This window comes from Anomaloglossus baeobatrachus, chromosome 6 (genome assembly GCF_048569485.1).
Source record: "Anomaloglossus baeobatrachus isolate aAnoBae1 chromosome 6, aAnoBae1.hap1, whole genome shotgun sequence".
In the NCBI taxonomy this organism is placed as follows: Eukaryota; Metazoa; Chordata; class Amphibia; order Anura; family Aromobatidae; genus Anomaloglossus; species Anomaloglossus baeobatrachus.
In genome coordinates, this window is record NC_134358.1 from 416,059,480 (window position 1) to 416,074,484 (window position 15,005).

General features: G+C 40.9%; 1 protein-coding gene across 2 annotated transcripts in view; it reads right to left on the reverse strand.

Moving 5' to 3' along the window:
- The window catches only part of TPK1 (thiamin pyrophosphokinase 1), a 754,585-nt gene that overhangs the window by 407,376 nt on the left and 332,204 nt on the right, over positions 1-15,005 (reverse strand). For both annotated transcript variants that reach the window (XM_075316612.1, XM_075316611.1), the window contains exon 4: positions 5,769-5,838. In XM_075316612.1, coding sequence (XP_075172727.1) covers positions 5,769-5,838 — 70 coding nt within the window. The remainder of the gene's footprint in view (positions 1-5,768; positions 5,839-15,005) is intronic.

A 15,005-nucleotide genomic window follows, 5' to 3' on the forward strand; every position in this document is an offset into this window, starting at 1 on the left:
TAAAAAAATATTTAAGTAATTTAAAAAAGTCACATGGGGTACCTTGTATTTTGATAAACAGACAAGATAACGCGCACAGCCTATAACGGTCTGCTTTATCCCCACTGGGTATATATGGGGGACACCAAGTCATTATTTTTACACTCCACAAGCAATCACAGATGTCTTCTTTAATCTCTATTTTTCTTTCTTTTAACTTTTTTTTTCTTTTTTCTGGGTGGTCGAACGCAAATAGTACCACAGACTTCCCTGAGAAGTCCTTGTTCGGGGTCCATGCACGGTTAGTAGGTGTCCAGTACAGACCCCGAAGTTTATAATTCGGGTTCGCCTATCACTAGTCTTCACTTTTTTCAAAGATGTGGTCTGTTGTAGAGCTTTCACTGCACAAGTAAATATTTTCATGTTTGCTATTTGCACAATGGTATATTAACAAGGCTAAACATCAGAAATGTTAGCTAAAAAGGTATAGTGAAAAAAAAATTGATAAAATTATTAATAGAAAAATCAAGAAACATTTCCTATGGAACATTGCCTTACTTGATACATGCAGATGGCAAATGTGCTCACTTAATATGTTTTTTTTTTTATTTTAATATATAGTGTATTAGACATTTTGGTTTTATATTTCCTGCTTTTCTTTGCACACATACCGTAAATATCATGGCATTCACACTGTGATAAGCCGATCATATGAATTCTCTTATTTTATACTTATTTAATAAATGTGTACGATTAGCAATAAGCTCACATACTAAGAACACAAAAGAGAAACAACAGATTATCTGTAAAGATTATCGTTTCTGGGATAAAGACCTCAAAGTGAGTTGAGCCATCAACCATGTAATCAATCGTCAACCAAGCAATCTTAAAATTTTATAAAATAGTATGAAAAGGTCAAAAGAAAGTACAGCATTACAAGTCAATTCCAAGGTCGGTATTAAAAGTATTATTTGTGTAATGCAATGAGCACAATGTCTATGTTTTTTCACACTTCTATCATTTTTTCACTCAGCCTCATCTGCGATTAAAGAGTTGTCCACTACTCGGACAATCCCTTCTCAATCAGCATGTTTTTATGACGCCCTGGCAAAACCAGGTAGTCACAAATAGGCCCCCGCACAACACCTTCCCTCACTAGGAAACACACAGTCAACCAGAAACCCTAGTCAGGTCCAGACAGCCCAGGGTGGGAAAACAAGCAGATTAGTTTGTGGTTCAGTTTGGAGAGGAGTGTTGGCTGGAGCTAAGTGTAGCTCCAGCAGTGAAGTTCAAGTTGAACGGTACCAGGGTAGGAGCCCTGGTGCCACTGGCTAGGAGGCAGACGGTGGTCTCCGTCAGCAGGAGATGGGAAGACGGCTCGGCAGAACCGAGGTGGACCGGGATAGGGTTGTAGCCCGCCGGTACCGACCCGGAAACCGTAGCACAATGGGGGGTGCTCGGACCCTGAAGCCAGAACCGGAACCAAGCGGACTGGTTAATTCACCGATTGGGGCCAGGACTAAAGGTCCTGTCCCACCCAAAGTCCCTCATAGAAGACAACAGCCCACTGAGAGGGATAAGAGGTTACCGCCAGGGCCCATAGATCCCACGGGCCAGCGTCTACGGGCACGGCTCCTTAGGCCACATCCAGCCGGGAGCGGACTCCTGAGTTTCACGCTAGGAAGTTCACCTTACACAAAACAGTGCAGAGAAAAGGATAGAGACCACCAGCCGGGTGGGGGACCCAAATGCAACCGGCCGCGGCACCCCCCACCATCACCTTGGTTTACCAGAGACTTGTGTGGTTTATTAACTGTGAGTACACAAACACTCCCTGCGGTCGCTATCCCCTGCACAGAGTCACCGGGTCCCGGGGCCACCATCCCTACCCACAGAGGGGTTAACAACTAACTGCACAACATCTACCCCGGGTGCCATGCAACAACAGCAGCGGTGGTGTCCCACTTCACCACACACCGTGGGTGGCGCCACGAACTTACTACGGCCTAGCCCGTACATCTATGTCCCCCCCATTTATTCGGCGTGTCCACGAGACCCCCGGGTCCGGAGGCCCTCGAGCCACTACCCCAGCAGGCCCGGATCCGAGCAGCATCGGCTGCTGGCACGGGGGCGGCACATTTGCACTAGTAAAATAACATTTCAATTTGCCTCTTGTGCTACCGCCGTTCCACCAGTTTCAGCACTCGTACTCCCGGGGCTCACATGACATTATGTTATGCTATTGATGTCAATGGCCTCTCTATCTTGAAACCACTGGCGAGACATTCAAATTGATGCATGCCTGCAATGGAAATCTCCTGAGAGCCTTTAGTATCGATTGTATTTCCCCTGATCAACGTGAAGGGGACATGAAGAAAAAGCTATCACAATTGGAAACAAGATGGATTATGACCATTGATAGCATTTGACCAAATGGCCCCAACGAAGTACTCAGTTTTGCGTTTTTTTTTGTAATACCAATAACCTTCTGAGGTGTTTGCTTTTATTTTTTATTTTTATTATTTTTTGTTTTTTAGTATTTTCTGTTTTTAATTCTCACCTTCCCCCCTTTTTTAGATATCGTTTGGGAGGAACAATGATTTTAAGGAAGACTTCATTTATGGAAGAACTACATACATATGTATATATATTTTCTACATGCACATGTATTTTGCATAATCCCCTATTCTTTTTTACAATTATAAACTTCCATCACATATTGCACTGTCACGTGGCACACCTTATCCATCTTGTAATTCCCCCATTTACAATTTTAATAAACTTTTTACACATGATTTTTACTAGCTACACATATTATATATTACACACTATATATAACATCTCATTATATTTTAGATTATTTATACATTGCACTATCACTTATATATGATATACTCTATATGTATTGTTGCTCTTCCTCTTTTGGCTGATATATATATATATATATATTGCATTTTCTCCATCTAATTGTATTATATTATGGATGACATTGTGCCGCCTGGTTCCCTGTGTCTCTCCCTTTATCGGTGGGGGACAGTGAATCACGCTGCACCCTGTATTTCCGGCGGTGCGCGCTCTGGTCTGCGGTCCACGTGACCGTTGCCATGCCTATGCGTCCTGTTACTTGCTTGCCTCCCCTCTACACATTGAGAGTGGGCGGAAGTGACATCGGACGCCGCAGCATGAGCTTCCGGTCCGGGATCACAGACACGAGCGCTGACGTTACTGCCTAGGTGAGCGCTATAAAAGCTGCTTTGCACAACCCTCTGTTACCCTCACAAAGAAGCCCTAGGCGAAACGGCCGTCAGGGTATTTTCTCCTTCCATTTACTCTCAGCACGATATTTGAAAGTCAGACACTTGCTCCTTTTTGGCTGTCTGTGTATCCACTTTCTGCCTTCATTTACTTCTTTAGTATCTTTTTGTACTCTATGGCTTGTACTAGTATATTAGACAGTATTATTTATACTTAGCAGTGGCAGTCTCACTACCCCTTACATGTTTTTTTAATTCACTTTGGATATTACATCCCTTCTTATGGGTAAGTGAGTACTAATTATTGGTTCTAATTTTTAATGTCCATTATATTTATACAACCATTGGTAGTATTTTTTACAACATATACTTGTTTTTCATCATGTTTGCATCCATTGGAAAGTGCAATATTTTTGTATCTCTTGTTTTGGGCTTTTATAATAAGCTATACCACTGCCTTTTCTCCCGTTTGTGGATTGTGCAATATCGGGAGACCTTGGTGGCCATTCAACTGGCCCACGATAACCAATCCACTTTCCAGGACACTGTTCATGTAGGACTGCTTGGACCGGTGATGGTGCACCACCACATTATGGGTGTCAGGTACAAGCATTCCTACATGAATATTGTCCTGGAAAGCGGATTGGTCATCGTGGACCAGTTAAATGGCTACCAAGGTCTCCCCATCTGACCCCCTTAGACTTTTATCTTTGGGCTCATCTGAAGGCAATTGTCTATGTTGTGAAGATACAAGATGTGCAGCATCTGGATACTGAAAGCCTGTGTTAGTATTTCTTCTGCGGTGTTGCATCAGTGTGTCAAGAGTGGGAGAAGAGGGTTGCATTGACAATCCAACACAATGGTCAGAACTTTGAACACATTTTATAAGTGGCCATAAAATTGTAAATAACTAATAAACCAATAAAGTTACGTTAAAACCAAGCATACCATTGTTTTACTTGTGAAATTCTCAATAAGTTTGATGTGTTACATGACCCTCTATTCATTGGAAAAAATAAAGTTGTATCCAAAATAGCTGACTTAAAAATGGCCACCTTGGTCACCACCCATCTTGAAACGTTCCCCCCCTCCCATATACTAATGAGCCATGAACAGGAAGTTGATATCAAACATTCCCATTTTATTTAGGTGTATCCACATAAATGGTCCACCCTGTACTTCAGTGCTGATGTACCAGATTGAAAATGGGCGTGATCGTCTCAGTGTCTGTTGTAGGAGTCTTATCGTCACCACTCAGCGTGTGACTGTGAAGTAATACATCTATGAGATACAGCATCAAAAGCACCTTAATAGCTGCATTTTTTTATTTTATTTTCACACAGTTTCTCCAAGCAAGAATAATAATAAATTGCTCATTGACGATTGGGGATCTAAATCCATATCCTGAATTAATTGTTTTGATCCAGTTTAGAAATGTAAGTGCAATCCCTATTTTTTTTAGATCTGCCTTTTGATTTTTGATTTTTTTTTTTTTAATATAAGACTAGTTTCCCAAATCTTGAAACTGTGAGTGTTGTGTAAAATCATTTTTTCAGCCCTATTCATTGGTCAAATAGTTTAATATTAAACATGTACACAGCTTCGGACTGGAGTACCTTGGGCCCACCAGAGGAAATCCTTCTTGGTGCCCACTATGTAGCTACATAGAAATAAATATAAGACCACCAATTGCAAAACATGCTACTATCAGGGTATAAAAAAAAGTAATACTCTTCTTAAAGCACGTCTCCAGGTTTTGTTTTTTTTTTATTTCACCGCTGGAGTGGGGGTTTTCATATAAGGTCCATGATCTTAATCTTATTCTCCCCTTCTGGTCTATTCACCCTCTAGTGCCAACAACCTTGTCGGTCTTTGGCAGTTTGTGACTAGAGATGAGCGAACCTCTCAAGGTTTGGTTCACCGAGCCAAACCAAACAAGTGGTACGTTCATCGAACCTTTAATCGAACCGAATTTTGAACCCTGCCGAACCCCATTGAATTCAATGGGAGACCAAACATAAGGCAGAGAAAACACCTTTAGGAGGGTCTAAAAGCTGCCAAAACAGCAAAAATACATTTCATAGTGCAGCACCACTGTTTTGGCATTGCCATTAGCTTCCTAGACTATTGACATAGGAAATATAGAGGTGGATGAGACACAGGTGTAGGGCTGGTGCTCCCATACCCCTGACAATACAGATAAGAGAGGACTGAGACCTATCTACTAGTCTCGACATTCAAAATCCTTTCAGGCATACAGCAGTACAGTAGCAATAAATTTCCTCCTTCCCCATAGGGCCTTAAAAGAGCAGTGATGTGTGGTTCACGCAACCCACAGGATGTGGCTTGGTATTTAAAAGTGAAAAATCTAGAGATGCATGACAGACAGGCGTAAGCTTCTTGCTCCCAGAAGACTGGCACTAGAGCAAAAGCCAACTTGGAGACCCTACATAGCGTCTCCACATTTCCAAAGATTAAATTCAAACAACAGGAAAAGTGGTATGTTGCATAGTAATACTATTAGTCAGAACTTACTCATCTTCTTGCCCAGCTGTGATGCTGTGTAGCCGATTTGCTCCTCCATCAGCACAGGCTTTTATAACAGCTAGAACAAAATAGTAGAATACAAATTACTATGATTGTGAGACAAAGATCACAGACATCACTTCTACAAGTGCAAACCAAATGGATTAATCACGAACCGGTTATCAGCTATCCAAAAAGATTAAATTAACATTTTTGTAATGTAATCTTTGTATAATGTAATGTAATCTATATTTTGTAATTTTTGTAATGTAATGTATGCATATTTTTAGATGCTATTCTTTGTTTTCAATTCATATTTATTTAGGTGTTCTATTGAATAATGACAAGACATTTTCCCTAAAGGGGTGTTTTTTTAATTAAGCTTCTATCCTGGCTGCAGTGTAGAGGGAATGCCCCCTTCAAAGCCACCTAGTTTATTGACCAGCTGTCCCACTAAAGATGCGATGTCATCACCGCAGCCAATGCGAGGCACCGCACAAACTGCAGCTGGGGTAAAAACTAAACTGAAAGGGAACAACCCCTTTAATTTTAATCAGGAGTTTTATCACTGACATTAGTAGCATAGTGCCATCTATGCCGCCATGACCGCTGAGACCAATGTTTGGCTACAACAGTTCCATCCTGTCAAAATATCAACCATGTCAAGAAAGTAAGTGAGGATGCATAGTTTATTTTAAAGATATGGCATATTTTTTGCCAATTTAACTCAAATACAGACAACCCTTTTAAATGAAATCCATCATCAGCATTTTGTCATGGAATCCGAGTGCAACATAATGTTCCCTACAGAGTATCACTTATAAGGCTGTATGTTGCTGTTAAAATTAAATCAGTGTTTTATTAGCAGGAGATTATCACTAGATGACAAGCTGCCTTGTAGTCCAACCATACCCCCACGAATAATTAGCAGCTTTCTATCAATGTATAGTGTAAACAGAAAGCTGACAATAAGTTGTGTAGGAAGGGTTAAAAAAGGTTCAATATTCAAAGCACTGCTAGATCTGCAGCTGAAAAAACTGTGATTGTATTAAAACAGCAAGCAGCCCATTAAGTGACACACTGCTAGAATCAGGGTCTCAGCCCCTACATCATACAGCTTTCAAATAAAAAACTAGTTACAGATTCCCTATAACCTCATCCTCCTATCTACCATACACGAAGTGCACAATTCGACAGTGTGTGTATGAATGAAGCGGAAGCTGAACCAGTCCCCTTCCTGGCAGATGATGGTCATCATCTGCACTAACAGCAGAGGGTGGACGAGAGCTCCGTATCTCTTTAATTCCTTAAATGCCGCTGTTGATCTCTGACATTTACAGTGCTCAAACAAAGGGGCAATTGTATTGCAGTATATAGTGCAAACAATCAGACAATTACAATAGTCTACATGAAAATAAGTAACCTGTAATGTATCTTATCATTGAAATCTGCTTCAGTCTCTTCCTGGACTGATTATTACATTTTCAATATCCTCAACTTTATATTGTATAAAATGTAAAATAAAATATTTTAATTAATAGAGCTTTGTTTTAGTTTCATAATTTAATTTGTGTTGTGTTTCTTTTTGTTTAACTTTATTTTTTTTATATAGCACTTCCTGGAACAAGTTTGTACATTATATATTTATTGGTTTGCAGGTTTCAGAGTCATCCAGCCGCCCAAATTACAGGGGAAAATACCCACTGTGGTGCATTATTAGCAAACCTTTCAAGACTAAAGGCCCCGTCACACGCAGCAATATCGCTAGCGTGCGTACCCACCCCCCGCCGTTTTTGCGTCACGGGCAAATCGCTGCCCGTGGTGCACAATATCGTTCAGAGCCGTCACATGGGACTTACATGCCTAGCGATGTCGCTGAGCCAGCAAACCGCCTCCTTTCTAAGGAGGCGGTTCGTGCGGCGTCACTAAGCGGCCGCCCAATAGAAGCGGAGGGGTGGAGATGAGCGGCCGGAACATCCCACCCACCTCCTTCCTTTCTCATTGCTGGAGGCTGCAGGTAAGCTGTAGTTCATCGTTCCCGAGGTGACACACGTAGCGATGTGTGCTGCCTCGGAAACGACGAACAACCTCCGTCCTGCAACAATCAACGATTTTTTTGAAAATGACCGACGTGTCAACGATCAACGATAAGGTGAGCAGTTTTGATCTCTAATGGCCGTTCGTTGGTGTCAAACGCAACGACGTCGCTAACGATGCCGGATGTGTCTCACGGAATTCGTGACCCGACGATATATTGTTAGATACGTTGTTGCGTGTAACAGGGCCTTTAGACCATTTACCATTTTGCGAGAGGCAAGTAGGTTTTTTTTGTAACGGATCCTAACCAAAATTTTCCTTAAGCTCTACTTCTTGTAAAATGCTTTAAATTCATGTCTATGTCAAATCCCCTTTGCAGTTCATGAGGACGTTTTTAAATTTATTTATTTTGTTTAAATTTCCTTGAAGAGGTTTTGAAAATGCCTGCGGATAAAAAAGACAGTGAATGTCACTTCTTAGAAGAGGATCCTTAAGAAAACCTCTCCAAAGTAGCCATTATCCAATCAAAAGGCAACAAAGAACACTTAGGCCATGTACACACACTGCGTTTTTGGATACAGATGTCACAAATCTGCATGCGTATCCTTATGCTAGCAAAGTCAATGAGAATCCTAAAGTGCTGTGTAACATGTTGAGTATTTTTTCCATATAGATTGGTGTAGAAAATAATCTGCAGCATGTCAATTCTTGATGAGTTTTTGCCTGCATTTTTCAGCCCATCTACCCAATGACATCATTATGAAAACGTCAGGCAAAAACGCACCAAAAACGTGGCAAAAAATGCACCAAAAGGCAGCAAAAATATGACAAGAATGTACCAAAACGCAACAAAAACGTGTAAAAAGGAGGCAAAAATGCACTGCATTTTTGGTGTGTTTTCTGCGAGAAGATGCAGATTTGGTACGAAAATGCACCAAAAGGTGACAAAAATTAGGCAAAAATGCACCAAAAACCTAACAAGAATGTACCAAAACACAAAAACGTTGTAAAAAGGAAGCAAAAATGCACTGCGTTTTCGACATGTTTTTCTGCTAGAAGATGCAGCGTGCGCACAGTACCTTATGGAAAAAAATACTCTTCAAAACTACTTCGATAAATGCTTCAGGAAAAGAAAAATTCCTCCAAAAACTAAAGTTTCCTTACATAATTTCTGCTTGAACTATTCAAAAACTCAGTGTGAACATACTCCTAGTTTGCAGAAGCGCATAATATACATTTTAAGTACATTTTTTGTTACCATTCGCATAATTCCGCAGTCATCTGTATGTATAAAGAGAATCAAAGATTTTTTTATTTTTTTACAAAAACGAAGACAGAAAAGCATTTTAATGTTTTAATAATAGTATGCTCCTAGACCCCCTTTTGAGGGTATAAGGGGCTCTCATGAATTTCCTGATTGCATACAGTGGATGCGGAATGATAAACTTTTATTCATCAGCCTCCAGTTCTGCCTCCTATCTTCAGTTTGTCTGCAGCACACTGTGATTTATAAATTAAACTGGAAGTGAAGGGACATTGATATCACTGCCAGGAGTTCACTGCATTTGATTTTGCACTTAAATTTCAAATGTTTCCACATCCAAGCTGCTCTGAAATGTAACTTTAATAAATCTGTCAGAATAAACATAACCTGTCGTGGATGGGGTTGTATCGCTTTCTTTTTCCTTCATTTTCTCTGAAGTGAATTGTAGAGAGTAATCAATTGGTCCCTGACAGAATGAAACCAAGCAGACAAATGCATACAACAAAGTTTTTAGCGACCTGATGAAAATTCTGTTTACAGTACAATTCTCTGGTCAAAGCTATATCACTCGCTGAGCAAACTCAATAAACCACCAAAAAAAGACTAACAAAGTGGAAATGTCTGTACAAATCGTTACATGGAAGAAGGGAATATTAGATTTAACTATTTACCGAAACTTTACATCTATTGTAACTAACTCCAAGTAACATTAATTGACCAAACAAATGTAAAGATTAGAGATGAATGAAAAAATCTGAGTGGAATTTAATTCTACTCAAAGTTTGCAAAAACACATATTTGCAAAAATTCTGATTTTTTTTTTTAAATTTTCTGTTGCTGTCTTCCATTTTTTTGAGCCATAAAATGCTATCAAAAGGTTTAAAAAAATAAAAAAAATCCTCATACTCATTACCCGTCTGGTCCTCGCTATATCTTACTATCTCCTGCTGCTCACGCTGGAATTCCCTCTATTGTGGAGCTGGGATTTTGGACCTTTATGATGCCTTATGAGGGTTCTGCACAAATGCAACAAAGCTAAAGGTGTCATGATATCACAAACGTACTCCGTGACTTTGGCAAGTATGAGCATAACCCTCTCGGGCTTCTTGAATGCCAAAGTTGCCGGATGAACATCAGAGACTCGGGGATAATGGTGTGATCGACGGGGAGCAGAAAATGTGATGAGGACCAGATAGGGTGTGATAAGTAGCGGAAAGGCCAGGGAGGTGAAAAGGAAGGTGAGTAAAATTGTTTTTTTTTGCTTCTTTTACATATTACATTTATTATGTTATGTGGAGAGACCTAAGAGTTTAAAATGGGACATTAGATTTGTGAAGCATAACTTATCAGCAAATTGAACTTCGTTGGAAAAAAAAGCATGAATATGAGAATTCGATATTTTGCCTGATACACTCATCTTAAGTACAGATGTTTTTGCTCAATTACGGCAAACTAAACAGTAATTGTGTGATTAGATGGAACCAATAATGCAAGTCACGCTGCCAAAACCCGCGGAAAGCAAGAATGGCAGCTTGGATTACCTTTAAGAGCCACTGACCTCCAAAGTTAGGAATCACTTCAGATATTATTTTTGTAAAGACCCAAAGGGCTACTGCCAGTCTGAACAGAAGATCTCTGTACTGGAAGTTCCTGATTTTTCCTTTTATGGTATTCCACATATATTGCACGTGATAATACACATCCTTGCGTATGATCCAAGACCGCCATAGAACAATCTGGAAAAATAATCTTTATGGTTGGTCTTACAGACTCCACCTTGAACATCTGGAAATTTAGAAATTTGTTCAGGCTCCTCAAGTTGATTACTATTCTGAAAGTCCCTTCTGGCTTTTTTAACAAAAAGAGAGGGGAATAAAATCCTTTCCCCTCTTTTTGTATAGTGATCTTCAAGAGGACAAACCTTTTTACCAGATCTAGGACCTTCTATTCTAAGGCCAGGTGTTCCTTTAGAGAAGCAATCGGAGAGCGTCAAATAAACTTCTGAGGAGGAACATCTTGAAACTCTAACGTTAGGCTGGATTTCACTAGGTTGCGAATCCAGCAGCTAGAGGAAATTTTCTGCCAGGTAGGGAAAAAGACCTGTGTACAGGAGTCACTGGGAGGATTTCATGCTTTCATGAGAGGAACCCCAAACATAAAACTTATACTTTTTTACTGTTTTATTCCTCCCGTTAACCCATCTATCCTGATCTCTGGGGGGGGGTCTTCTCTAGTTATACCTTTTTTTCCAAAAAGATCTTCTTAAGTTGGAATGGAAAGATTAGAAAATCCTTTTTTGCGGTCTACTGCTTTTTTGGAAATGTTGTTTAAAATCTCCCTTCACACGGAATAGTGTATAGCTTTGACTTGGCTTGCATATTTCCAAGCAAGCATTTCAACCAGAGAGCTCTATGGGAATAATTAGAAAGTGCTGCCGATCTAGCCATCGGTCTTGCTAAATCTGCTGAAGCATCATATAGAAACACTACTGATCCTCGCAAATACGAAATGGTGGCCAAACTAGTGCCCTTAGCCCACTTATCCTTCTGCTGACCTTCCAGATGATCCAACCAAACCAATCCAGATCTGGTGGTACATGTTGCCAAGATGCCTGATTTCAGAGCACCCAGCCATGGATTACCAAGTCCCCTTTATAATAAATAAATAAAAAAAAAGCTATCTACCTTTCTATCCAGGGGATCGTTAAGCATCCCCATATCCTCAAATGATAACGTGAATCTTTTGTATGCCTTTAGATGCCTATGGGACAGCTTAATCTAATTTAGGGCTTTATCCCAAGATGCTTTTGAGGCCCCATTAAAAGGATATTTCCTCTTAAATGATGAAGGAAAGGAATCGCTCCTCAGGTTTCTTCCATTTTATTCTGATAAAGGATTTGATCTTTTCAAGTCTGACACTTCCTTTGTTCTAGGCTTCCAAAAACATGATATCCTGGACAGATTTTTGGGCTTTCTGCTCAACAATACCTATTGCGTATGTAACTTCCTTTACTAAGTTAAAAGTATCTTCTACAGGAAAGCAGTGCCGCCCTTCTGTATCACTATCCGTTGATGAAGTAGAAGATTCTCAAAATACGTATTCAACCTCTGACCTGTCGGATTTATCAGACTGTGGGAATGATCTCCTAGACTTCATAACTTCCCTACCCCTTTCTTATTCCCCATGAAATATGGACTTTAGGAAATTCTTGACCTATGCCCTAATGATGAATCTTAATTCTGAGACAAAGTTAGGCGATTCTTCACACGGTGTTCAATACAGGATAGACAAAGTATTTTCTGCCTAGAACTAGGTAAATACTTCTTTAAAGAAAGCACACTCCCTGTGAATAAGCTTAATTATACATTTCCTAGGTGTTCCCTGACAATAAAATAACAAAAGAAGCCCTATTATAAAGTCAACTTTCACAAAGATCAGTTACCACTGAGAAGCCATAAGGCGTACTCGATTTGGTGAAGAAATCACCAAACAGATCCCCTCTGGAGGCTGTGGACTCATCCATTCCATTAACATCCACCTTACTGGAGCTGCAGCTTTGCTAACTCATTCTACTGCTACTCCTGGTGGCACATATTCACAGGAGCCGTTGCCAATGCCGCTGCAACCCTGCCGCTGATGTTACAGCTGTGTCACAAGCTCCTGGGGGGCTCCCACTGGTGCTGCTGTTGCTCCATTACAGCTGTAGAAACTGCCAGAGCAAAGAACCTGCTCTGTGTCTGTGGTCTAACTACATTTTAAAAGCAGGACCTGCCAGACACAGTCCATTACATCCGGTTCTACACTGTAAGTGAAAAATCACCTCAGGGTCAAATGTCACCGGCACACTCGTAATCAGGGCACACTTCCTTGGTGCACACCCTGTAAATGCACAGGCCCGGGATGCTCAGTGTAGTAGTAGTAGTGGTCTGACCAAAGAGAATGGTGCCACTACTTATACTTGCACACCATCAGGTCCCCCTGAACCCACTGTGGCACCTCCAGGACCCCTGCACCAGCTGTAGAAGAGATGAAGCCACGGTCTGAATCACCCGGTAAGCCTGGATAACTCTTCTCATCTTCATCCGTACAGTCCAACATCCAAATTAAGATTGTCCTGTCAAGGCCAGGAAACCAACTGATCCGTGAGAGAAGTACCGCCCTTTTTTCCTGTAGGTTTCCTCTCCTTGAAGGGCAGATCCCCTATTTCCATGTTACGGTCATGGGTGAGACAAAAAAAAGATACAATAATATATATACAGCAGGGAAGTTTAAAAGTAAACGACAACATGTGGGAGACAAAACCAAAGCAGGTCCCCCAAAATAACAACAATGGGACTCTTTAGAGGTGAAAAAAGCTAATTTTGCCTAATGCTAGAAGCGGCATCCCTGCACTGTCCCACTTCCTCTTCTTGGCAGGGACTCCGCCTCTCTCACCTTCCCAGCCTTCCTGTGCTGGATGCAACTCCTTACTCCACCACAATTCCTGTTCCTATTGCTGCTCACAGGGCCTACACACATCACATGCAGGTTCTCTGGGAGTGTGCATGCCCCCTCTCTTAAACGGTCAGCGCGCTCAATTAGGTCATGCCTCCAGCCTATCGCTGGGAGCCATTAGGTATTTAGAACACCCTCCCCTTTAGGAAGGTGTCTTTGCAACAAGGTTCCAGACCCTGTACTACTGTGCATTTACCTGTCCTTGTATCTTGTCCTGTATGCAATACCTGTGTAATCTATCCCCCGCATCTGTGTCCAGTATCCAGTGTTCGTGTCCTTTGGCTGTATCCTGCACCAAGCAATCCCACCTGTGCCTGCACCTACATCCAAATCAGTTCTGTTCAGGACCCATGACCAAAACCTGTTTAGCATGCCCCATCCATTTTGTTGGTACCAATATCCGAATACTCTCCAGCTTGTGGTCCTGCTCTACCTGTCTAACGTGTCTGTGCCTGCATCCCTGACCCCTTGGGGTCAGCTACTACAGTACCAAGAGTTCCCCTGGAGTGGTACCTGGCAGATAACTGCAATAGCAAGCTTATTCCCACCATCAGAGGCTCTAGTGAAAACATGGTAGCCGGTTAGTTTCACACCTACAGGGTGAGTCGGGCCTCGTGGCGCAGTGGGACCACACCCGCATGAGTTACATTTTGTAGAGTTTTTTTAAACAGTACAGAAATATTTGCCAGTAAAACAATAGGGAAGAGCTATGAATGCCACCACTTTGCCAACTGCAAGACAGCAGAGGTGGTTAATTTGTTGAAATGCGTCTGCCACAAAATTATCTAAGCAAGATAAAACGTGAATTAAGAAGACGGATTGGTGACCAACATTGGGGATATTATCAATGCCAGAGACATCCTTATTGTGAGACACATTAGAGAAGTATATGGGGAGAGTTCAACACCTTCAGCTATTGTGTAATTCAAGTGGTTGCACAGTCATAAAAAGTGGGGGTGATTGGGACAAAAAACTCTTACAAAAGGAAACTAAGTGGATACATCATATTAACATGGTTAAGCCGTATAGACTTAATGACCAACTGAATTGGCTGTCTCTTATTCATAACGATGATCAATATACAGTATGGAATGAATACAATGTGTACCTTAGATACCATATTTAGACACTTACAACTGCTATCTCTAATCTGTGTCCATGGAATTAATGAATAGTATTGTTTAGACCACATGTGCATCAATGTATACTTTCCCGACTGACGCATCACTATCCATTTAAAATTTAAATATATACATATCTAGGTAAGAGAGACCTTATGAATACCTGTGTTTACCCACTGACCCAGAGAGGTTATTGGTCTTACTTTACATAATCCATATGATGTTTTATATGAAAAGATATTTATTCTTCAACAGTAGGAAACATGCCAAACAGATGTAGTACAAAAATGGAATATTAGGTGATAAGTATAATTAATGTAATAAGGGACA